This window comes from Aulonocara stuartgranti, assembly GCF_965226115.1.
Source record: "Aulonocara stuartgranti genome assembly, chromosome: 7".
NCBI lineage: Eukaryota > Metazoa > Chordata > Actinopteri > Cichliformes > Cichlidae > Aulonocara > Aulonocara stuartgranti.
In genome coordinates this window covers 65,363,865-65,387,486 of record NC_138945.1, presented here as the reverse complement: position 1 = coordinate 65,387,486, position 23,622 = coordinate 65,363,865, and the positions used below count along the sequence as shown (strand labels likewise).

The window sequence follows — 23,622 nt, the reverse complement described above, 5'->3', positions numbered from 1 at the left end:
AATTTTCTCCAGAAGACAGAGATGTGCAACCAAGGACTTCTAAAGCAAGCAGACAGAAAAACAAACGGTCAGAAAGTGACAGAAATTCCTCTCATATCCACACCTATAACAGAACAGCTAAAGTCCAGACTTTGCTCCCTTACATTAAGATTTACTTTCTTTTTTATTTTCTGTTTCACTGAGCAGGATTTTTCAAGCTGTTTTCCCCTTAGAAAGCAGAAACAGAAATGCTCAGGTGTAATGTACTTTAAAAGCCATGGCTTTTAATCTTATCATGCATGCATTTTATCATGCATGCACGATACTTAGGGAAAAAAAGGAGGCATATTGCACAGCTTCACAGATCTGGTTGTGCGACAATGATATAACTTGTCATTCTGCCCCAGGGTGATACAACATGTTCTTCTTACCGAGCACAGTGTGCTATCTTTGCTCCAACCCTGACATTTCTGTGGCATGCAATATATCCCACAGAAATTATTTATTCAAAAGATTTATTTTTGTTCTTTAAACAAAACCTGTTAACAAGTTAAATTAAACTTCTATTGCTTGAATTTACACCTAAAATTCAATAACCTGAGTGAAATATCCTTCGATAACCATTCCATCATTAAACCAAAGGTCAAAATGATCATCCTTCTGATTTTTCCAATTGATAATAACAAAATGTAATTTACCATTAATGACACTCTAACAAATGTATGAGGCTGCCTCTTCCTATAATTACAAACAGGGTTACAGTAAAAACAAACAAACAAAGTAATTACATAACGTATAACATTTTAAAATCTACCAGATAGACTATCAAAAACTTAGAAATGAATACCTCTTAACACCTTATTTTAATCTAGTCTTGATATAGTAACCCTGTACCTCACTCAGAGCCAAAGGATACCCAGTTATGACAAATGTACACCAGAGCCCTGCTAGGAGTATGATCTATGTGGGTCCAGTTTTGGTTATTTAATAAAAGTGTCATTTAATTCAATTAAATCACAACTATTGTGTAAGTTTGTACTTTATCATTAAAAAATGATAACGTACGTCATCACCTCAAAGTTTTGCTCACTGTGAAATGAACAGTTTGTCAAGTCAAATGTGTGATATCAAAAAAATTTCACTGTGCACTCTAATGTGGCATTAGCAACCCACGTGACCAACAGCTACATTGCTTTTGCCAGAGTGTAAATTGCCAGTATTATTTAAAGGGTATGTTCAACTTATTTGCCCAGTTTTCATGTAATGCCAGTGTCGTTTTACAGACTTTAGACACAACTGCCATGAAATTAAGACAAAATTCAAATAAAACTTGCAATTTCTTTATTGTAATCAAAGTTGTCACACAAAAACGATCTAATTTCTGTCCAAACCAATTAGAGAAGCTCTGTGCAATAGTAATAGTAGTACCTAACTCTACAGCAAATGTTATGTATTAACAACTGCTGATGTCATGTCACATCTTAAGTTTTTATGTAATTTAACGTGGCTCACGGGGTACACATTGGTTAAGAGATTACCGCTGATGATGACAATGGGCGGGGTTAGTTATGTCCGACCAAACGCACGGTTGCGGCGCGGTCACGAGAAAGAATCGAGCACACCTGCTCAGAAGCTGGCCTTGCCGCGCGGCATGTGATCATCCGGGTACTTGTGGGTATACCACATAACTGAAACCGAAGTCTCCCATTAGCTGCCTTTAATCTCCCAGTTTAGACGATATTTTCGGGGTTTTCGCTTAAAAACGGAGTTTGTCAGAGATTGTATCGAGAAAACATCGAAATCGATGGTGGAACATTTAAAAATAACCGCAGATAACGCGTAAGCAGAGGTAAGAAAGCACATTATGGAAACGTGACGGGGAACACGTTGCATAACGTTTAATCCTGGCCAATCACGTCGCTCCTTTCAGCCCTGCGTATTCCTGTGGGTGGAGATGTTGATAGCGAGGACATCTTGCATGGCCGACTTAGGCTGGTGATGTAGTTTATGTACAGTGTTTAATATGTTAGTAAGGTCGAGAGAGCGTTGAATTTGTGCAGACTAACCCCGTTTGTGGCAACAAAACGAAACGTAAGTATGTACGCGTTTGTACGTTTTGCTAACTACTAGCATATTTTATATGGCCTTCGCCCAAGCGCCGTGTGTTAGCTCATCAAAACAATACATTTGAAACATCGTTTGACTCTGTTAATGTTCTGTTTTCGAACTTAATCATGTTGAATTATTCAATTTCAGCGTTGCTGCTAATTGAGAGAAGAGTTGCAGCCCCTTTCTGCGTCAGCTGCGGTTTCCACCTTTCTACACATGCATTCATTGCTGGTCAGCAGACCCAACGCTGTGGATAAATTCATGGAGCTTGGTTAAGGTCCGACAAACCTTTATCGCCATCCAGGAACGGAGAGCAGCTTTAAAGCTACTTCGGCCTTGGATGTGTATTTGTGACTTTGTTTTTACCACAGAACAACGTTAGAGGGCGTCGTTTGTTGTTTGTGGGAACTCCTTAATACCTTTTTCACCCCACTAGTGGTAAAATAAAAAATAAGGGAGGCGACATGGTGGTCAATACCATCCATTGGTTCAGGAAGGGACTACGGCTGCATGACAACCCGTCTCTGAAAGACTCTATCCAGGGATCAGACACCCTTCGTTGTATTTATATCCTAGACCCCTGGTTCGCTGGATCCTCCAATGTGGGCATCAACAGGTGGAGGTAAGATGGGTCACATGCTGCTTTAGCTTTTAAGTATGGGTATATAGGAGTGTTATGTGGGTTAAAGGTTTGTTCTTGGTATTCGTTGTTTAAAGCTTGAATCTAGATAACATGGACTTTGAGGCAAACATCTTCATTTACTTTATAAACCTAATCATAACAATTGGTCACTTAATCCTTAAGCGCCTGTCACAAAGTTCATATTATTTAGATTCTTAAGACCTGTGGAGAGCTGCATCGCCACACAATATGGTGTGCTTTCAATTGTCAAAGGGTGTTTAGGTCAAACTTAATCCCTGGTTATAGTTGCTTAGTATCAAGACTTGTGGTATTTTTAGCAATCACCCAATCAAAACTTAATATTGTTTTAGTTGTAACCTTTATCTTCACTAACTGCATACACTCTCTCTTCACGTCGTTGCTTACACTCGTCCAGCTGCTTTTTAACACAAATATCTAATCAGACAATTGCATGGCTGCAACCTAATGCTTTTAGGCATATAGACAGGGTCAAGATGACTTGATAAAGTTTAAGTGACTCGTCAGAATGGGAAAGAAACATAATTTAAGTAACTTTTAATGTGGTGTGGTTGTTGAGACCAGATGGGCTGGTCTGAGTAGTTCAGAAAATGCTGATCTACTGTGATTTTCCAGTACAGCTATCCTTAGTTACAGACAGTTGTTTGAAAAAGAGAAAATACCCAGTTAGGCTGAGTTGCGTAGATCAGAGGAGAATGACCACACTTGTGGGTATTGTAACAACAAGTCAGGTGACCAGTCATTACACCCAAGGTATGTAGAAGAGCATTTCTGAACACACAATAGAGCTGGGCGATAGAACGATAACGATATGTATCGCGATATAACTTTTACTCGATAGAGAAATTAAGCTATCGCGATAGACCTCGCTGCTCTTGTCCTCTTTAAAAAAAAAAAAAAAAAAAAAAAAAGGTCAGCCAATCCAAATTAAGTGGCGCAGAGCCGAACCAATCACAGCCGCAGCGTCACGTCGCGTGACTTGTTACGTACAGCACAAGTGCCAAGCCGCACGTGTGTTTGTTTGGGAAGCAGCCAGCGGGTAATGGAGCCAGCGCGTAATGGAGGAAATGAGTGTGCCGACTAGAAAAATCAACCGAGCGTGACCGAAGAGAAAACAGATGATGGTTCCAATGCCGGAGAGATTGTCGAACGGAAGAGCCATAGAAGTTCCGTAGTCTGAAGGTATTTCGGCTATTTCAAGTCTGACAAAAAACAGTAGCGTGCACTGTAAATTGTGCCGAAAGCAAGTCTGGAAATACAATAAACTGGTGCATGCGTCACACTGTGCGCCACGTTATTGTTTCGGTGAAATGAATTTCTACAATACTGTTAATTCTACTCTCTGCAGTGTTTAAATGCTTACATATACACACAGTTACTGTCCGTCCACACATACGACTCTGTTCTGCTTCTATGCCCCAGCTTTGTTTACTTTTTCCCACCGAGGCTTCTAGACTTCTGATTGGCCAACATTTCTGCACGGTTAGGAATCTAGCGCCACCTGCTGCTTTGGCACGTTCATAGCAGCGTTTTCCTTCATTTCTCCCTTTAAGTGTGGACGGGATTATTTTTTAAAACGAAAACGGAAAATCTCAGTTTTCAAAAATACCCGTGTACGTGTGGACGTAGCCTCAGTCTCTGACTGGAAGCGCTAATTCGTCATTCGGCTTTTGTCAGACTAAAGTAACTGTTAAAACTGTTTGAAAAGCTAAGCTATACAACAAGGAGAGATTGAGAATTTCCTTTTAGTTCTCAGTTTATTTGATATTGACAAAAGTTAGTCAGTTTTGTCTGTTCTTCTGTAAAACAAACTAAGATTTATTTTTAGAATTAATATTTTGTTTCTAAGTGGAATTGACAATTTAGTCTGTTTCGTTTGTTCTATTTTGACACTTAAACGCTTTAGCGGCTGCCTTTTGTGTAGTTTGCAATATTTGCCTTTATTTATCTGAAAAAGTCTCATGTTCCTTAAGTACATCTACCCTGTTGAACTTATTATGGGAAATAAATATTTAAATAAAAACAAGCTGCTGATTATTTCACATTTTACTTGTGAGCAACGGCACATTTAAATCTTACAAATATAGTTATTTGGCTTATATTGTGATAGATATCGTTATCGCCTGAAATGAAAAAAACATATCGTGATATGAAAAAATCTCATATCGCCCAGCTCTAACACACAACATGTCAAACCTTGAAGCAGATGGACTGTAACAACAAAAGACTTCAGCAGGTGCCACAACCCTAAGCTTAAAAATGAGAAACTCAAGCTATGCAAAGTTTGGTGTAAACAACATAAAAGCATGAGTTTATCGTGGAGGGTATTTTCTTCATACAGTTTGGATCCCTTAGTACCTGACCATTGTTTAAATGCCACAGCCTATCTCAGTATTGTTGCTCAGTATTGTTGTCAATCCTTTTATGACCACAGAGTGATCATCTTATGATGGCTGCTTCCACCAAGTGAGAAAGCTCAGATGATCTCAAACTGGTTTCTTGACCATCACATGAGTTCACAGTGCTCAGTTGCCATCCACATGTACTAGATCTCTATCCAGTAGAGCACCTTGGAGATGTGGTGGAATGGGAGATTTGCATGATGGATGTGGAGTTGCCCAGTCTGCAACAGTTGTGCGACGCTGTCATGTTAATATGGAAATCCCTCGGGAATGTTTCTAGCACCTTGTTTAAACTGGCACAAAATTAAGAAAGTTCTGAAGGCAAAGGGGGGAACCAACACAGTACTAGCAAGGTGTTACTCCAGCACGTTTTGTAGAAGAGTTAGGGGAGAGAAGCAGGGCAAAGTGGCTCTCTAACATTAACTAACTAGCATACTGTTTTATTAAAAAACGTTTGGTTTGTTTTCTGAAGCACTTATCTAATTCAGAATGGAGAATTATGTAATTGCACATCTTTCCATAGATGATGGGAATTTGATTGAACAAAAAAGTGCTCATTTTGATCAGGCAGACAAGTCGTTAAAATAGTAGTTTTAAAATATTTACATTCATTCTTTAGGGGGTGGTACTTTGCAGCTGTTTTTTAAGCATTGATTTGCTGCAATATTATAATTTTATGCCTATTATTTGGTCCTCTTCCAACAGCAAAGGTACACGTAATTGGAAAATGAGTACAACACTGAGAGAGGACCATGTCATGTCATGGACAAAATATTGAATTTGTCCCCTTAAAGCATAAATCTGCCCGACTAGTTTCCCTTGTAAGGCTGGACATTAATCAAATTTTAATATTGATCACAATTTTAGCCCCAACCAATATTAAAAATTTGTTAATAGAATTCAGAACAAACAAAATGCTACCTAATGGGGATTTATATTTCAGCAGGAAATTTATTGTTGATTTCTGCTGTGCATCTCCAGGTGCTTTTTTTTTTTTTTTTTGCCACACTTTTTGAACCTCAGTGAGAGAATGACGGTCACACCATCATCATCATCATCATCATCATCATAAGATAAGATAAGATAACTTTTATTAGTCCCACACGTGGGAAATTTGTTTTGTCACAGCAGGAAGTGGACAGTGCAAAAGTTATGAGGCAAAAATTAGAATACAATAAGAATAAATACAGTACACAACTGTACAGAATAGAATAAAATACTATATACAGTAGAATAAAATAAAATAAATATACAATAAGATAAAAATAGAATACAAATACAAATACTATATACAACTGAGTAAAAATACAACGATGACAGAAAGGATTATTGCACTTAGTATTATTGCATATGTATGGATGTGTGTGCTTGATCAGTTAAAGTCTTTATTATGGAGTCTGACAGCAGTGGGGAGGAAAGACCTGCGAAATCTCTCCGTCCCACACCGTGGGTGCCGCAGTCTCCCACTGAAGGAGCTGCTCAGTGCTGTCACAGTCTGCTGCATGGGGTGGGAGATGTTGTCCATCAGGGATGACAGCTTAGCCGCCGTTCTCCTGTCACTCACCACCTCCACTGGGTCCAGAGGGCATCCTAGAACAGAGCTGGCCCTTCGGATCACCCTGTTCAGTCTCTTCCTGTCCCCAGCAGAGATGCTGCCGCCCCAGCAGACCACACCATAAAAGATAGCAGAAGCCACAACAGAGTCATAGAAGGTCTTCAGGAGTGGGCCCTCCACTCCAAACGACCTGAGTCTCCGCAGCAGGTACAGCCTGCTCTGCCCTTTCCTGTAGAGGGCGTCTGAGTTATGAGTCCAGTCCAGTCTATTGTTCAGATGAACACCAAGGTACCTGTAGCTGTCCACAGCCTCAATGTCCATACCTTGGATGTTCAGTGGTTGCAGTGGAGAATGCTTGTGCCTGCGGAAGTCTACCACCAGTTCCTTGGTTTTACTGGTGTTGATCTGGAGGTAGTTCAGCTGGCACCAGTCCACAAAGTCTTGGGTCAGACCTCTGTACTCCTTGTCGTCCCCATCAGTGATGAGGCCGACTATTGCAGAGTCATCAGAGAACTTCTGCAGGAAGCACTGGGTGGAATTGTGGGAGAAGTCTGCAGTGTAGATGGTGAAGAGGAACGGAGCCAGAACCGTTCCCTGTGGGGCCCCCGTACTGCAGACGACCCTGTCCGACACACAGCCCTGAGTCCTCACATACTGTGGTCGGTCGGTGAGGTAGTCCAGGATCCAGGTAGTGAGGTGATGGTCCACTCCAGAGTTCACCAGCTTGTCCTTTAGAACCGAGGGAAGAATGGTGTTGAAGGCACTGGAGAAATCAAAGAACATGATTCTCACAGTGCTTCCAGCGGTCTCCAGGTGAGCGAGGGAACGATGTAGGAGGTGAATGACGGCATCATCCGCTCCAATGCCAGGCTGGTAGGCAAACTGAAGTGGGTCCAGTGATGAGCTTATTAGGCGCCGAAGCTGAGCCAGGACCAACCGCTCCAGGGTCTTCATCAGGTGGGATGTCAGAGCCACCGGCCTGTAGCTGTTGAGGTCCTTGGGGCGTGAAGTCTTTGGCACTGGTACAACACAGGAGGTTTTCCAGAGCTGTGGGACTCTTCCCAACCTCAGGCTCAGGTTGAAGAGGTGCTCCATCACCCCACACAGTTGGTCCGCGCAGGACCTGACGACCCTCGAGCTGATGCCATCTGGACCCGCTGCCTTCTTGCCATTAATCCTCCTCAGTTCCCTCCTAACCTGGGTGGTTGAGAGAGACAGGCTGGAGCCTTGTGTTGAGTGTGTATTGGATGCTGCAGTTGGGGGTGGGGGGGAGTGAGCAGGGTGAATAGAGGAGGTGTGAAGTGTCTGAGGTGGAGCAGCAGCAGTGGGGGTGGGTGAGTCTGCAGCCGATGTTGCAGACTGCCTCATGGCTGAATCAAATCTGTTGAAGAAATGATTCAGTTCATTTGCCCATCTCACATCCCTCCCAGGCAGAGAGTTCTGCTGTTTGTGGCCCGAGATGGTTCTGAGGCCTCTCCAGACTTCACCAACGTTGTTTTGTTGAAGCTGGTTCTCCATCTTCTGCCTGTAGCTCTCCTTCCCATTCCTTATCAGTCCCCTCAGCTCTCTCTGCACCCTTTTCAACTCCTCTTTGTCTCTGGATTTGAAGGCCCTCCTCTTCTGCTTGAGGACGGTTTTAATTTCTGGGGTAATCCAAGGTTTGTTGTTGGAGAAACACCGTACAGTCCTGGTAGGTACGGTGTTATCCACACAGAAGTTTATATAGTCAGTAATGCATGTAGTAAGGCTGTCGATGTCCTCTCCGTGGTCATCACAAATCACCTCCCACACAGTCGACTCAAAACAATCCTTAAGAGCCTCCTCGCTCTCCTCTGACCATCTCTGTACTGTGCGGGTGGCTGGTGGCTCCCTGCGCACTAAGGGCTCATACACAGGGACAAGGTGCACCAGGTTGTGATCAGATCTGCCCAGGGGAGGGAGAGGTGATGAACTGTATGCCTCTTCTGCATTGGCATACAGTAAGTCCAGTGTTTTATTGACTCTGGTTGGGCAGGTCACATACTGGGTGAAGGTGGGCAGTGTGGAGTCCAGTGAGGCATGATTGAAGTCCCCTGATATTATGAGAAGGGCTCTCGGTGATTGTGTTTGCAGTCTGCTGACCACAGAGTGGAGAGAGTCACAGGCTGCATCCGCGTTGGCCGAGGGGGGGACATACGCTGTTATCGCGATAACATGCGAGAACTCCCGGGGCAGGTAGTACGGACGCATGCTAACGGCTAACAGCTCAATGTCTCTGCTGCAGAGTTGCTCTTTTACAGTGATGTGCCCAGGGTTACACCATCTGTCGTTCACAAAAACTGCCAGTCCCCCTCCTTTCCTCTTACCGCTGTCTCTGGTCCTGTCCGCTCGCAGCAGCTGGAATCCCGGTAGTGTCACGCTTGTGTCCGGAGTTAGCGATGTTAGCCACGACTCCGTTAGCATCATGATCATAGCATCATAGCATCATAGGATCCAACATGGCGGCGCGTGCACACGCAGCGGCTTCTCTCTCTCCCGAACAAACTACTTTTTCGTGTTTTTCGTCCTGTAAGTTGCAGTGTTTTTGTAAGTCTTTGTCGCGTCTATCTGTGTGCAAGCGAGGATATGCCCGAACACTTCTTCTCGACATCGGCAGAAACAAACTTTTTAAGTTAAACCCTGTGGACACCGAGAAGCTGAAAGATCTGGGTCTGCTCCGAAGGCCTACTCAATCACCGACCCCCACTCCCGCACTTCGCCCACAATGGATGCGCCTCAAGCGGTGTGAGAGGAAGCAGAAGAGGGGTAAGCGCGGCGGCATCCGAGCTAGGCTAGCGGCTAGCCCACACAAACCCGCCATCCCCTCTATCGTTCTGGCCAACGTACGCTCGCTAGAAAATAAACTGGACGACATCCGACTGCTACGTTCATCTCAAAGGAATGTAAAGGACTGCTGTGCTTTTGTGTTCACGGAAACATGGCTCAGCGACAGTGTCCCGGACCGCGCCATTCAGCTCGACCAGCTAACATGCTACCGTGCTGACAGAGTCATCGTCGCGGGAGGTAAGACCCGCGGGGGAGGACTTTGTGTTTACATCAATGATGCCTGGTGTCGCGATGCTGTTGCGGTCTGCAAACACTGCTCACCAGTGCTGGAGTTAATGGTTATTAAGTGCCGGCCATTCTATCTACCGAGGGAATATACAGCCATACTCCTGTGCGCTGTGTACATCCCTCCCTCCTCCAATGTCAACAACAGGAATGAGGCACTGAATGAACTGTACCAGCACATCAGTGAGCAGCAGACAGCCCATCCTGATGCTTTTCTCATCCTGGCTGGGGATTTCAATCATGCAGACTTAAAGTGCGTGTTTCCAAAAATACAACAACACATAGACTTTCCAACAAGGGGAAATAACACACTGGACTTTGTTTACACCACCCAGAGAGGAGCTTACAAAGCTTTTCCCCTCCCCCACCTCGGCGCCTCAGACCATATCACTGTCATGCTAATGCCTGCTTACAGACCGCTCGTTAAAACCACCAAACCGGTTCGTAAGCAGATACAAGTGTGGCCAGAAGGGTCTTCAGAGGCTTTACAGGACTGCTTTAACACCACAGACTGGAACATGTTTAAGCAGGCTGCCACCTACAACAACACCACTGACCTCCAGGAGTACGCAGAGACTGTTACTGCCTACATCAACAAGTGTATTGAGGATGTAACAGTCACGAAAACCATAACTGTCCGGGCCAATCAAAAACCATGGATGACAGGAGAGGTCTACAGGCTGCTGTAAGCTCGGAATGTTGCCTTCAGAGATGGAGACGAGGCAAGCCTGAGGACAGCTAGGGCCAACCTTTCCCGTGGCATCAGAGAGGCTAAGAGACAGTACTCCAGGAAAATATCTCATCACTTCAAAGACAGCAGAGACTCACGGAGCCTGTGGCGGGGCATTCAGACCATCACAGATTACAAGCCCCCACCACAGACCTGTGATAGCACTATCCCCCTGCTGAACGAGCTGAACACTTTCTTTGCTCGCTTTGAAGTCCAAAACAGCACCACTGCACAGAAGACCCCACCCCCTCCTGGTGACCAGGTGATGACTCTGTCACCGGACAGCGTGAGGAGATCCCTCAGCAGGATCAATGCACATAAAGCTCCGGGTCCTGACAACATTCCTGGTCGTGCACTGAGAGACTGTGCAGTGGAACTCACTGATGTCTTCACAGACATCTTCAACATATCACTCATCCAGGCTGTCGTCCCCACATGTTTTAAAGCCACCACAATCATTCCGGTTCCAAAAAAGTCATCTCCCTCCTGCTTTAATGACTACCGTCCTGTTGCACTTACTCCCATCCTGATGAAGTGCTTCGAACGACTAGTCATGCAACACATCAAGACTGTCCTGCCCCCCTCCCTGGATCCCTTCCAGTTTGCCTATCGGCCCAACCGCTCAACCGATGATGCCATCTCCACTGCACTCCACTCGGCACTCACACACCTGGACAAAAATGACTCATATGTTCGAATGCTGTTCATAGATTTCAGTTCAGCATTCAACACCATAATCCCCCAACAGCTCATTCAAAAACTGGTCCAGCTGGGGCTCAACACCTCACTGTGCAACTGGCTGTTGGATTTCCTCACCGGAAGACCTCAAGCAGTACGGGTTGGCAGTAATACATCCAGCACCATCATTTTAAACACGGGGGCCCCGCAGGGATGTGTGCTGAGCCCCCTCCTCTTCACTCTGCTGACCCATGACTGCACCCCATCATACAGCTCCAACCTCTTCATCAAGTTTGCGGACGACACAACGGTGGTGGGTCTCATTAGCAACAGGGATGAGACCGACTACAGAAGTGAGGTGAGACGCCTGGCCACGTGGTGTGCTGACAACAATCTCTCTCTGAATGTGGAGAAGACGAAGGAGATTGTCGTGGACTTCAGGAGAATGCACACCCAACATGCTCCTCTGACCATTGACGGAGCGTCTGTGGAGAGAGTGAGCAGCACCAAGTTCTTGGGTGTGCACATCACAGAGGATCTCTCCTGGACGCACAACACCACAGCACTGGCCAAGAAATCACAGCAGCGTCTCTTCTTTCTCCGCAAACTAAGAAGAGCAGGAGCACCAGCCTCCATCATGCACACTTTCTACAGAGGCACCATCGAGAGCATCCTGTCGAGCTGCATCACTGTGTGGTTTGGAGCCTGCAATGCGTCCTGTCATAGAACCCTCCAACGCATAGTGAGAGCTGCAGAGAGGATCATTGGTGTCTCTCTCCCCTCCCTCCAGGACATTTACAGCACCCGTCTCACTAAAAAAGCCCTTTGCATAGCGGCTGATCCCACACACCCAATGCAAAGCTTCTTCAAGCTGCTGCCGTCGGGGAGGAGACTGCGGAGTCTCCAGGCCAGGACCAGCAGGCTGAAGGACAGCTTCATCCATCAGGCTGTCAGGAAGCTTAACTCCCTCCCGATTCTGCCCCCTCTCCCCTCTCTCCTCCACGGTCTCACTGAACTCTGTCACACACACACAAACACACACTCTCTCTGACTCACTCACTGGCCTGCACCAGTTACCAGTCACTTTGTGGAGCATTGGACTGCCATTACCTCATAAGACTTTGTTGTTACACTTTCTCTTACCGTACATTACCAAATCTCCATTTGCACTATTTGCCTATTTGCACTACTCTGCCTGGTTTACACTCAATGTCACTTACCCATTATATTGTATATTATATAGCTTTCTTGTTATATGTAAAATTGTATTTATTTAAATTTTTACTTTTTAATTATTTTACTTGCATTTTTTAATCACTTTTATATTTAAATATATTTAAATGTTCATTTGCTATTTATCTAGGGAGTGAAGAGTAACGCAATTTCTATTCTCCGTATGTCCTGTACATGTGGCAGAATCGACAAATAAAGTTGACTTTGACTTGACTTTGATGATGCTACATTGCCGGTACTCCCTCTGTGACCAGGTTAGCGACGTCATCATCATCATCATCTCAGTACAAGGGATAATAATCATAGCTTTAATATAAGGGCACATATCAGCAAATTCCTGGAGTGAAATTGCTGAAACTGTAGGAATCGATGTGAGGGAATCTAGAATCTAAAAAAAAATGTGATAAAAAACAGTAGGGGACCCAGGAGGTGAAAAGTCCCATCATTTTATCTGTCTCTACTGGCTAAAACACCAGTACACGCCCATATGACAATTAATACATAATGCACACGGCAACGTCCTCAGCCACTTACATAGGTCATGTTGTAGGCTCTGCAAGGATCCCCTGCAGAAGTCTAAATCGAGCCTCAATCAGCACCTGCATGTGCCAGTCACACCTGTTTTCTGCACCATGCAGCTTGAAGTTTCCTGGGTGTTTTGTGGATGAGTAACACTGCATTAACAGACGTATGAATGAACTATAACATTATGATTAATGTTGTTGTTTTTTTAAGCCTGCTGCTATTACTACATACTATTTTGAGTAAAATTTCAAAGTGTGGACATTACTGTTTCAAGACAAACTGCCAAGGCTGACATTTTCTCTACAAAATGCCTTTTGTAGATGAGTTGGAAAAGATGGTGCAGAAAGCTGCATCTGGCCAGAAGGAAAAAACGCACAAACCTGGAAGAGTTGGCAAGATTTGTAGAAAATACACGCTGGCAATAAGCAGATGCATGGGTACCAACGGCTACACCCTCGCACCCACAATAAAGAGGATGTATGTTGCACGACAAGACGCGATAAGATGGCTGATCAGTTTGTTTCACTAACTCATCTACACAGGGCATTTTGTAGAGGATATGTCAGGTGTGGCAGTTTTTGTCTTGAAACAACAACGGTTTTCACCTTGAGCTGCTTTAGTGACCAAGATCTTGACCAATTCCAACTAGTTGGTAATATTTTTTTTTCTTGTTTTATAGTATTTTTTTTCTTCCCAGAATGCTCAAATAATTTTCATCAGATTTAGTAATTTAAAAATAAATGATGATATTGTTGATGGTTAATTGTAAAAATCTCCAAAACTTTATTCATTCTCTTTAAACCCACCCTTTGACATTAGTTTCAGTTTGATAGTGGATCTTGGGGGAAGCTGCACACAGTGCATATGTTACAAGAAAGCAGTGAGTGAATTATTTTTGCTATATTTATTTATTGCAGATGTTCATATGTTACATTACATTACTAGTCACATGTTGCACCAGTGTCCAGCTCTTTTTGTCTTTAAAATCAGTTCACTGTGGTTAAAAAAATATTTATTACTTATTTATTTATTGCTGAGTCTGTGTGAAAGAGAGGGCTTTCACCATTTATATCCAAAGAAGGACATATAAAGGTTGCAGGCAGTAAGCTTGCTGCCCAGCTACTCTGACAAGCTATTTTTTTTCCTGCTTACTGACTCTGCTGTTCAACTCTGAATCAGGGGCTGCAAATTAGGGGCTGCAAATCTGGGTCAGTATGTTGTTATGGTCATTACATCATCCATCCTCACTGCTTTGACCTATATTAAACACACACACCCCTTTAGTCAACTACACCATGTCATTTGTGTTATTACATGCACACTATTTTTAGCTTATCCCATACGTCTATACAGCCGCATTTGTTCACAATGTTGCAAGCAACTATAACTGCTTAGTTTTACTACCACTGGTACACTGATTTAGATTGAACGGAATATGTTTGAGTTCTTATGGAAGTGCTCTCCCTGTCTTGTCTCCATTTTCATGCTGAAACAATACAAACTGGTCAGTAATTTGTGCTTTGTAGCTTGTGAACCTTAATGGAAAAAAATGATGGATTATTTATTTTCAATAAATGCTGAAGAAAACCCATGTTTTAACCTTGGATACACTCTGTTACATAAAGCACTAAACTGAAAGGGAAAATTAGGCACAGAGAAAAAGCTGGCTGTAAATAAAAGGTGATTATTGAGACCTCAGATTGGTCGGAATGGCTCAGAATGGGAGCTGGAGTGGTGAGACAGAGAAGCATACTGGGGTTAGTGGAGCAGAGGTTTACTGAGGGAAGCTGACCAGACAGAACAGAATTCAGAAAGTAGGGAGTTAAGCTGATCTGTGCAAGCAGTGCCAGAGTGTTAAGCTAAATCTAGTAGCAGAAAACTGCAGTGAGCAGGAAGATTTGCAAGGTAAATGGAAGACGGCACAATTTCTAATACTGCACACATGCATATAGAGACACTAAACTGGAGCAGAACTTCACCAGCTGCACATTAGTCAGTTTTCAAGTCTCTTCAAGCTCAGCTCTGACACATCGTTGACTCCACTAACCATCAAACACACCCATTTCCACTGCCACAATACAGCAGACGCACACTGCAGCACAGAGAGAGGAGGGGAAGCCACTCCAGAAGTGATTATAGGTCAGTGTGACCCAGAAAGGAATATCGAGGGAGTGTCAGAAGGGAAGACCAGTGTAACAATGGGAAATTAAGAAATACTGTAATCTGTGGGAATATTATGATACATTACTTCCATAATGTATCATTACTTCATTACTTCCATACAGTTAAAGGGTTTTTAATTTGTAGAATTAGAAGATAAGAGAGCCGTTATTAAAACTCTTGTGGATAATAACTCGAGTGTATTAAATGAGGATATGAAGGCATGAGAGTATTTGTCAGAAGATACAGGTAGTGTGCTGATAACTGATTTTTAAAATTTACTCCATATCTGCTTGCCAAAGCCAAACTCTTTGTTAGATCTTGAATTATATTATGAAATACTAGTAATAAAGCAATTATTATTTTTAGGTTGTGGTTTAGGTGTCAGTTACTATATAAATGCCACTCGGATGTTAATGGAAGACAATGGACGTGACTTAAGGATTTTTTTTTTTTTTTTAATTATGTTAGATGTTGTTTTTTTGTTTGTTTGTTTTTTAGTTTTGTTTTGCTGCTGGGTTTGTAGATAAATTGTTGAGAAAATGTTTGTTTAAAGGCATAAGTCATGAGTGCTCCTACAGTATACATGCTCTGCTTTTTTGCCAGTAATATTTACAGCAGTTTCACCAGAAGAGGGCTGCATGTTCACATGAATACACTGCAGTATCTATGTTGCTGAAAGAAACTGTCTGCTGTTTATTTATTGTGTTTTGTCCATATCTCATGATGTCATCAGTGATGTTCTAAAATTATATATATTTTTATGATGATGGTGGTAATGAAATGGAAATATGTTAGATTTTTTTGTGTTTTCTGTCCACAAATGCAAAATAATCAAGTTTTGGCAATCCAACATAATGCATTTTTGGACATGCAACAGTGCAACATGGTGCATTTGAACCTTTCCACTTTTAAAAACGTCTGGCACCATATTGTCAAATATTTAGCTCTTTAGACCTTAGAACCTGCTAAGATAACCCAAAATGATAGCAGAAATTAGTGAAGGTGATCTCTGCCCTTGAAAAAATGGAAACTCTCATAGTCATCAGAAAACGTCTATATTCAGGTATCAAAAGTCATGAGTGAGGGTACCGGAGAGCTTGTTGCATGTTGTTTTATGGGAGAAATGGTTAATCTACTAAAAACTATTTCTATACTGAATTTATTAATTGTAGTCTATTACAACTTTTCCATTCCTTGTGCCTGTTATCATTGGTCATATGAGACTGATACGGTTTTACTTAATCAATCAATTGTAGCCAATTATTTGATCCTTCTGGGGTTTTTCTTTTAATTTTTTTGTTTGCTTTTTTTAATAAATAGGTTTTTGCTGCATTGTTTAGAAGACTTGGATGCCAGCCTGCGCAAACTCAACTCCCGCTTGTTTGTCATTAGAGGCCAGCCTACAGATGTCTTCCCTCGTCTGTTTAAGGTACGAGTTTTGGAATAGAAGATGCAGTCCTGCACTTTACTTTTACTTCAAATAAACCTAATATAATGAAAGGGATTTAAAAAATAAAAATAAAAAAGGTGCAAAATTGTGTCTGCTGAACTTAAACAAAGGAGATCCAAAGTTATTACATGGATGTTCAGACTGAAAAATCTATTTCCCAAATATCGGGGTGTGTGTGTGTGTGTGTGTGTGTGTATATATTTGTTAGAAAAACACATGTTTCTAGTTGTGTATGAAATGAACTGTATGCGATTTTAAGTTAATCACCGTTCCATTTTGCTGTCAATGACTTTCAAATGTTGCATGCATTCAATAAAATGCAGCAGATGTGTAAACACTACTGTTTTTCGTTGTTACCCAGGAATGGCAGATAAACCGTTTATCTTATGAATATGACTCTGAGCCTTTTGGCAAGGAACGTGACGCTGCCATCCAAAAACTAGCCAATGAGGCTGGGGTGGAGGTCACGGTGCGGATTTCACACACCCTCTACAATCTGGACAAGTGAGTGACTGTATAGAGTAATTAAGCTGAAAGTCTCATAGTAATGAACCAATTTTAAGGCAGATTGTGACCACCTACTCTGTCTCTGCAGGGACTGCCTTTTAATACATTTTTCTCTTTCATAGGATTATAGAACTTAATGGCAATCAGCCTCCACTCACCTACAAACGCTTCCAGGCTGTAATAAATCGAATGGATGCCGTCGAGATGCCAGCGGAGACGATCACATCTGAGGTTCTTAAAAACTGTGTCACACCAATCAGTGAAGACCATGATGAAAAGTTTGGGGTGCCCTCCCTTGAAGAGCTTGGTAAGTTTTTGTGTTTATGTGTTTTCTATCATCCATCTGTATCAGAGTTGGGGGCAAACTGCAGTTTTTAAGTTGAATGTGGTACTTTTTCAGGTTTTGAGACAGAGGGTTTAACCACAGCAGTGTGGCCTGGAGGAGAAACTGAAGCCCTCATGAGGCTAGAGCGGCATCTCGAGCGGAAGGTAAAAATACATCTTACTGAGAACAAAGTGAAAAATTAATTTAGAAACTTCCTCGGGTTTTATGTCTTAAAAAAAGAAATGTCTTCCTTACATGTGCAGTGAATTGTTCAGTGTATATACAGGTGTAAGAGAAATATGCACTTTAACTGGATGATCGCTATTTCTCAGATTTTTGACTACATTTCTTTATTGCTCTTAACATAGTACATCATGTGCATAGAGGTCAGTAATCCAGTTTGTGTTTTCTCTTTTTTCCTCACATTACTTCCAGTATCAAACCAGCTGAGTTCCTCTTGCATTATTTTGCGCTTAATTATTATTAATTTATTTTTTTTGTACTGAGCTACAACAAGAGTGTAATATCTGTCAAATGTCGTCATTAATGATCTTCAGTAGTGACTTTATTGAAGGTTAAGTTTTGCTGTCGGAGACTCAGAAATGTAACATCTCATTTATTGTCAGTTATTCAGATGAAGCTGACTAACCTTTTTTATTTATTTATTTATTTATTTATTTTAAACAGGCCTGGGTTGCAAACTTTGAGCGTCCACGTATGAACGCTAACTCTCTGCTGGCCAGTCCAACAGGCCTCAGCCCCTACCTGCGCTTTGGATGTCTCTCATGCCGGCTCTTCTACTTCAAACTTACTGATCTCTACAGAAAAGTACTAATGCCATAGTATTATATTTGTTGGGCTTAGAGGCTTTAGCGTCTGTTTTCAAATTTGTATTTTTTTCTTTCATAAGCCTAAATCAGCTGTCCATCATCCCATCAGGTCAAGAAGAACCACACACCACCACTGTCCTTATACGGCCAGCTGCTGTGGAGAGAGTTCTTCTATACAACTGCCACCAACAACCCCTGCTTTGACAAGATGGATGGCAACCCCATTTGTGTCCAGATACCCTGGGACCGAAACCCAGAGGCACTGGCCAAGTGGGCAGAAGGACGAACGGGCTTTCCTTGGATAGATGCTATTATGACCCAGCTGAGGCAGGAGGGGTGGATCCATCATTTGGCAAGGCACGGTGTTGCTTGTTTCCTCACCAGGGGAGACCTCTGGATCAGCTGGGAAGAAGGCATGAAGGTAAGAACGGAGAAAAGGGAACAAGTGCTTACATGAGGCTAGATTTTCTAAAGCCAAAAATAATAATAAATCTGAAGATGTAGAGGAGTCAGGTTTATTCCCAGCCTTATTGAAGAACAATATCCTGAAAGGTTATTATAGATTTTTATGTCCAGTGAAGCCAAAATCATGTTTCCTGCACCAGATTTAAGTGCACATGAGTCACTCTGGTTATTATTCATTGTTTAAAAGTGCACTTAAAGAAGAGTCAGAGTAAATTGGGTACCTTGCTGTTGTCTTCTTTCTCTCATTTGTTGTTGACCATTTTCTGTTTGCTTTTTTTAAAACAGGTTTTTGAAGAGTTGCTTCTGGATGCAGACTGGAGTGTAAATGCTGGCAGCTGGATGTGGCTTTCTTGCAGTTCATTTTTCCAGCAGTTTTTTCATTGCTACTGCCCCGTGGGATTTGGACGACGCACCGACCCAAATGGCGACTATATACGGTCAGCGAGACATTTTATGAAGTATCACATGAAAATAGGAACAATAGTGTGGGTATTTGTGTATCCCTACAGTCATTTCAAGTAACTAAGTACAATCTCATGGTTAACTTGTGGAGAGGGTTTTGTTTTTTGGGTTTTTTTTGTAGTGTCACATGGGTGAGGTTACAAAAGAGAACATTGAACTTTGTTTAGCACTTTATATAATTGTTAGTGTATTTGGGATAATGTGGCCTGTGTTGCACCACAGAAGTTCTCCTGAATATGAAATGTGATACAGTCATGTGGTGTAATTGGTAAACACTGATGAGAATTTGTCATGGGACAAAAAGAATGCACTTTGAGCCACAGTATTAACTGCATGTGTGCCAGCTAATGTAACATGAAATGCAGTACATCCATGAACTTGGACCAGTCTGTTACATTAGTCTACATTACATTGTGTCATCTTCATCTGATTTTGTGTCTGCTTGCAGGCGTTACTTGCCGATATTGAGGGGTTTTCCAGCCAAATATATCTATGACCCTTGGAATGCCCCAGATGAAGTACAAAAGGCAGCCAAGTGCATCATAGGAGTCCACTACCCCAAACCCATGGTGAACCATGCTGAGGCCAGTCGCATCAACATTGAGAGAATGAAGCAGATTTACCAGCAGCTTTCCTGCTACAGAGGACTGGGTATGGATGCCAGCTAGATACTAATTAAATGTCATGGCATTATTAATTTTGCTAAGTGTACCATTCAGATAAACATTTTATCTGCTGTTTGTGAGGATGACTGATCTTGTCCTATGACTTTTTTTTTTCTCCTGATAAATGCACAGAACCTTATTATACCTTCATTAGGATGTATTAGGATAAATTCTAACTCATAAGTACAGGTGACTGCCGGAATCTCCATAATACTCCTACCATCGTATTAAATTACATCTGCAACTCAACACACAGAGAATATGTCTGTGAAGGTTCTCAGTCATCCAGGTCATCGTAGTCAAAGGAGCTTGCAAAGAAAAGCGTCTGGACTTCTTTAAGTTGCTTGAAGACGTTTCACCTCTCATCCGAGAAGCTTCTTCAGTTCTAAGGTCAAATGGTGGAGAGTCCCAGATATAAACCTAGTGGGAGTAACCCCCCACAGAGGGACAAAAGGACCCCCTGATGATCCTCTAATCGCCTGAGCCAAGGTGTGAAACTGGGCGTGGGTCCCAATCAGCCAGAGTTTCGGGTGTGTTCATTGTGAAACCTGGCCCCACCTTATCATGCGAATTCCTGAGGTCAGATCTCCCACTACTCCCACTAGGTTTATATCTGGGACTCCCCACCATTTGACCTTAGAACTGAAGAAGCTTCTCGGATGAGAGGTGAAACGTCTTCAAGTAACTTAAAGAAGTCCAGACGCTTTTCTTTGCAAGCTCCTTTGACACAGAGAATATGTTCGACACATGGTAACAGTTTGAACCCAGAAGTAGTAGTAGTAGTAGTAGTAGTAGTAGTAGTAGTAGTAGTAATAATAATATCCATCCCATTCATTTTCTTCCAATTTTCGTGAGTGGGCTGGAGCCTATCACCCACTCTGTTGCAGGGCTAATAATAATAAATATAATTGTTGTTTGTTTTGTTTTTTTTTGTTTTGTTTTTTTTGTTGTTGTTTGTTTGTTTTAAAATAGCCCAATAGTTAATATTTTAACTATTTTAATTTGAAATCCTTTTGTTGTCTCACAGGTCTGCTGGCAACAGTCCCTGCCAATTCCAACTTTGGTGGAAATGGCACTAATCCCAGAGCAGTCTGCACAGTGACCAATGAAGGTGCAGGAGGGTCCTCTAAAGACCCCTCTGTGCAGGTGGGAATGTCTCAAACAGGTACGTATTGAATATTTATTTATAGTCACACCTACAACATTGAAAATCTTGATTTATTGCAAAATACAATTTCTGAGAGTCATCAGACTCACACTAAAATAAATACTCATGAGACTGCAGTGGTAGGAAGGGTAATGTTAAATATATGAATTCCCTACCTGTAGGCTTTTTGATAACTGTTGAGAACTAGAAACTGAGGATTAGGCTTTATTACAGAGGACAGCTGAATTACTGTTGTTCTCGAGAAGCTACTGGAAACCGATAAAGCCGAGCTAAAATTGTGGACTGAAAAAATTAACATTTAGCATTTTTGTACATTTTGCGAATAGGCATGTATGCAGTTTGTTTGCAAATTAATTGTATGTTATGTTTTTAAAACAGAACGAGCACAGTCTGTGCAGAAGCGTCGTCATGAAGAGACTCCCCTTGAAAGCAGCTCTAAATCCTGGAAGCAGAGTAAATAGGGTGCTGAAGACAGAACAAGGATTCCTCAGTCTGTCTGTATCATCTGGGTAGCATCCCCCCTGCATTGCCCCAAATAACGAACAGTAATAGCTAAAAGTACCAACCATTGTAGAGCACGAAAGGGAGGGGGGAACTGGATTTATCTTCTATCTTTTGACTTTTAGTCTTAAAAACTCTTTAGTACATGACATTCAAATTATCAGGACTTGACTCGATCGGATACATTATAGATCTCAGGAACAGATGAAAAGTTAACAGAAGGAATCTGCAAAAGGGGTAAAGCAGCAAATACAGCTGAGTATAAAATCTTCTCATCAGGATGTTGTGAAGCTACCTATTGTCTTCCACTACAATATGTAATTGCACAAATGCTGAAACTAGTAGCCAGTGCGCTTTACCCCCCCTACACTCCACATTAATGAGGTCAGAACATGATCAGGCTCTGATTGGAAGGTGAAACACAATCAGTGATTTTCAGACAGCCTGATCTGATGCTTCAGCTTCCACACTATATGTAAAAATGTCAGAATAAAAAAACTATTCCCATTAGAGTGACAGAACCGTAGGAGTTTTTTTTTTTTTTTTTTGTGTGTTCAGCTGACACTATCACTCACTTTTAGTAAACTGACTTAAAGTAAAATGACCTGGATAAACTTTCTTTTTATTTTTTAACAGCCCTCTGTATCTTTAGCACCATTATTACAGCCATACAATATTGATTGTAAATAAGGTTAGCACGTTGTTAAAGCAGGCCATACAAAAGGCGTCATACGTTTTGTAAATATTTCTTTTTAATTTCCAACTTTTGTATATTTGGTAACAGGATCTCAAAATTCCTTTGTAAATAAAGCTACCAAAAAAAACTCTGGGGGAAAAAAGTTCTCTGAAAATGTGCAAGCCCCCCCTCCCCCCTTCTCCCATGTGATCATAAATCTGTTATTTTTGTATCAATTACCAAATTACAATTGTATTGAAATAAAGGATGAAATATTATTGCGTTCTCATTTCTTATGATACCTCAGATGTTTGTTCCTGTAACTCATTTCATGCTAATTTTATTCACTGTTTGCCTTCTTCAATATTCCAACCTGAAGTAGACACTTCCTCAAATTTGTTTCACAGCAGACATATTGACTTGATAAATTAAGCATTTGTGGCATTTTAACCACGATGATTCACTTCCAAGTGTCCCAGGGAACCGTATGGATAACGGCAACACCCCCCCTAAGAGGAATGAAGCTGTCGTTAACACACCTGCTTTTCCTGCTGTGAAACTTCAACTTGTCTATGAAAAGTCATGTGTGGTTGGTGCCAAGTTGGAGTTATCCAGCCACCATTTAGATCCAATTTACATGGTGACAGATTAGCCAAAAGACCCTTCCCTTTATTCACTGACCTACTGAATCTGCACTAAACTTGTCTGAAACCTACGAGTAAGAAATGATGTCAGGCCCTGCATTAAAACATTTAAACAGAAGTTATATATTGGTCTGAACCAGAGTTTGTTCACTCGGCATCCTTTATGAAGTTTGTCCACCTTTAAACTCAGGCTGTAAATGTTGCAACAGATATTGTGAAAGACTGAAACTATCCCAGCAGTTGTGTGTATTTAGAATACAGAACTGAGGCTCATTTCTTCATTTTACAGGAAAATAGTTGATTTGTTGAAACGTGTATGTATACATTATACATGGCATATAAGCCAGCACAGCCTGAAAACTTGAATAAGAAAGCTTAGCCAAGGAGACTTCAGGAATGGGTTTCTGGGCTTCTTGGATGTGCTGCACACCACGCCATGTTTTCAGCTTGTAGCCATTTGGGAATCAACACACAACCCTAGTTTATCCCTGGAGTTGGATACCTTTTTTTTTTTAAGCTTGATGGTTGAGATGTCAGTGCTAAGTGGACAAAAAAACCCGAAATTTCTTTGAAAATAGTCAGGTCCAAGGACTGTACAGAAAAACCACCTATATTGTCCAAAGAACCAAAGAAAAACTGAAAGACATTTAGAACAGCTGGAGAACCATTGCTCACTTTTAAAGATAGAAGAAAACATAACTCCTTGGAAGCAAAAGAAAAAGAAAAGGTGGCTCAAGACTGCAAAATATGTTTTGTAGTCTACATCTCTAAATTGATTAAGAATCCCTGTAACTCAAAGCGGGA

The 23,622-nt window shown here is 41.9% G+C and overlaps 1 protein-coding gene across 1 annotated transcript; it reads left to right on the top strand.

Moving 5' to 3' along the window:
• Positions 1 to 1,580: 1,580 nt before the first annotated feature.
• cry1b (cryptochrome circadian regulator 1b) lies at positions 1,581 to 22,452 on the top strand. The gene is made up of 12 exons (XM_082539982.1): positions 1,581 to 1,828; positions 2,236 to 2,710; positions 16,446 to 16,554; positions 16,937 to 17,079; positions 17,205 to 17,389; positions 17,483 to 17,571; positions 18,095 to 18,235; positions 18,347 to 18,658; positions 18,988 to 19,139; positions 19,613 to 19,815; positions 20,857 to 20,994; positions 21,376 to 22,452. The coding sequence occupies exons 2-12, from the start codon at positions 2,553 to 2,555 to the stop codon at positions 21,456 to 21,458; spliced, it is 1,713 nt and encodes a 570-aa protein (XP_082396108.1). The 5' UTR covers positions 1,581 to 1,828; positions 2,236 to 2,552; the 3' UTR covers positions 21,459 to 22,452.
• The last annotated feature ends 1,170 nt before the right edge of the window (positions 22,453 to 23,622 follow it).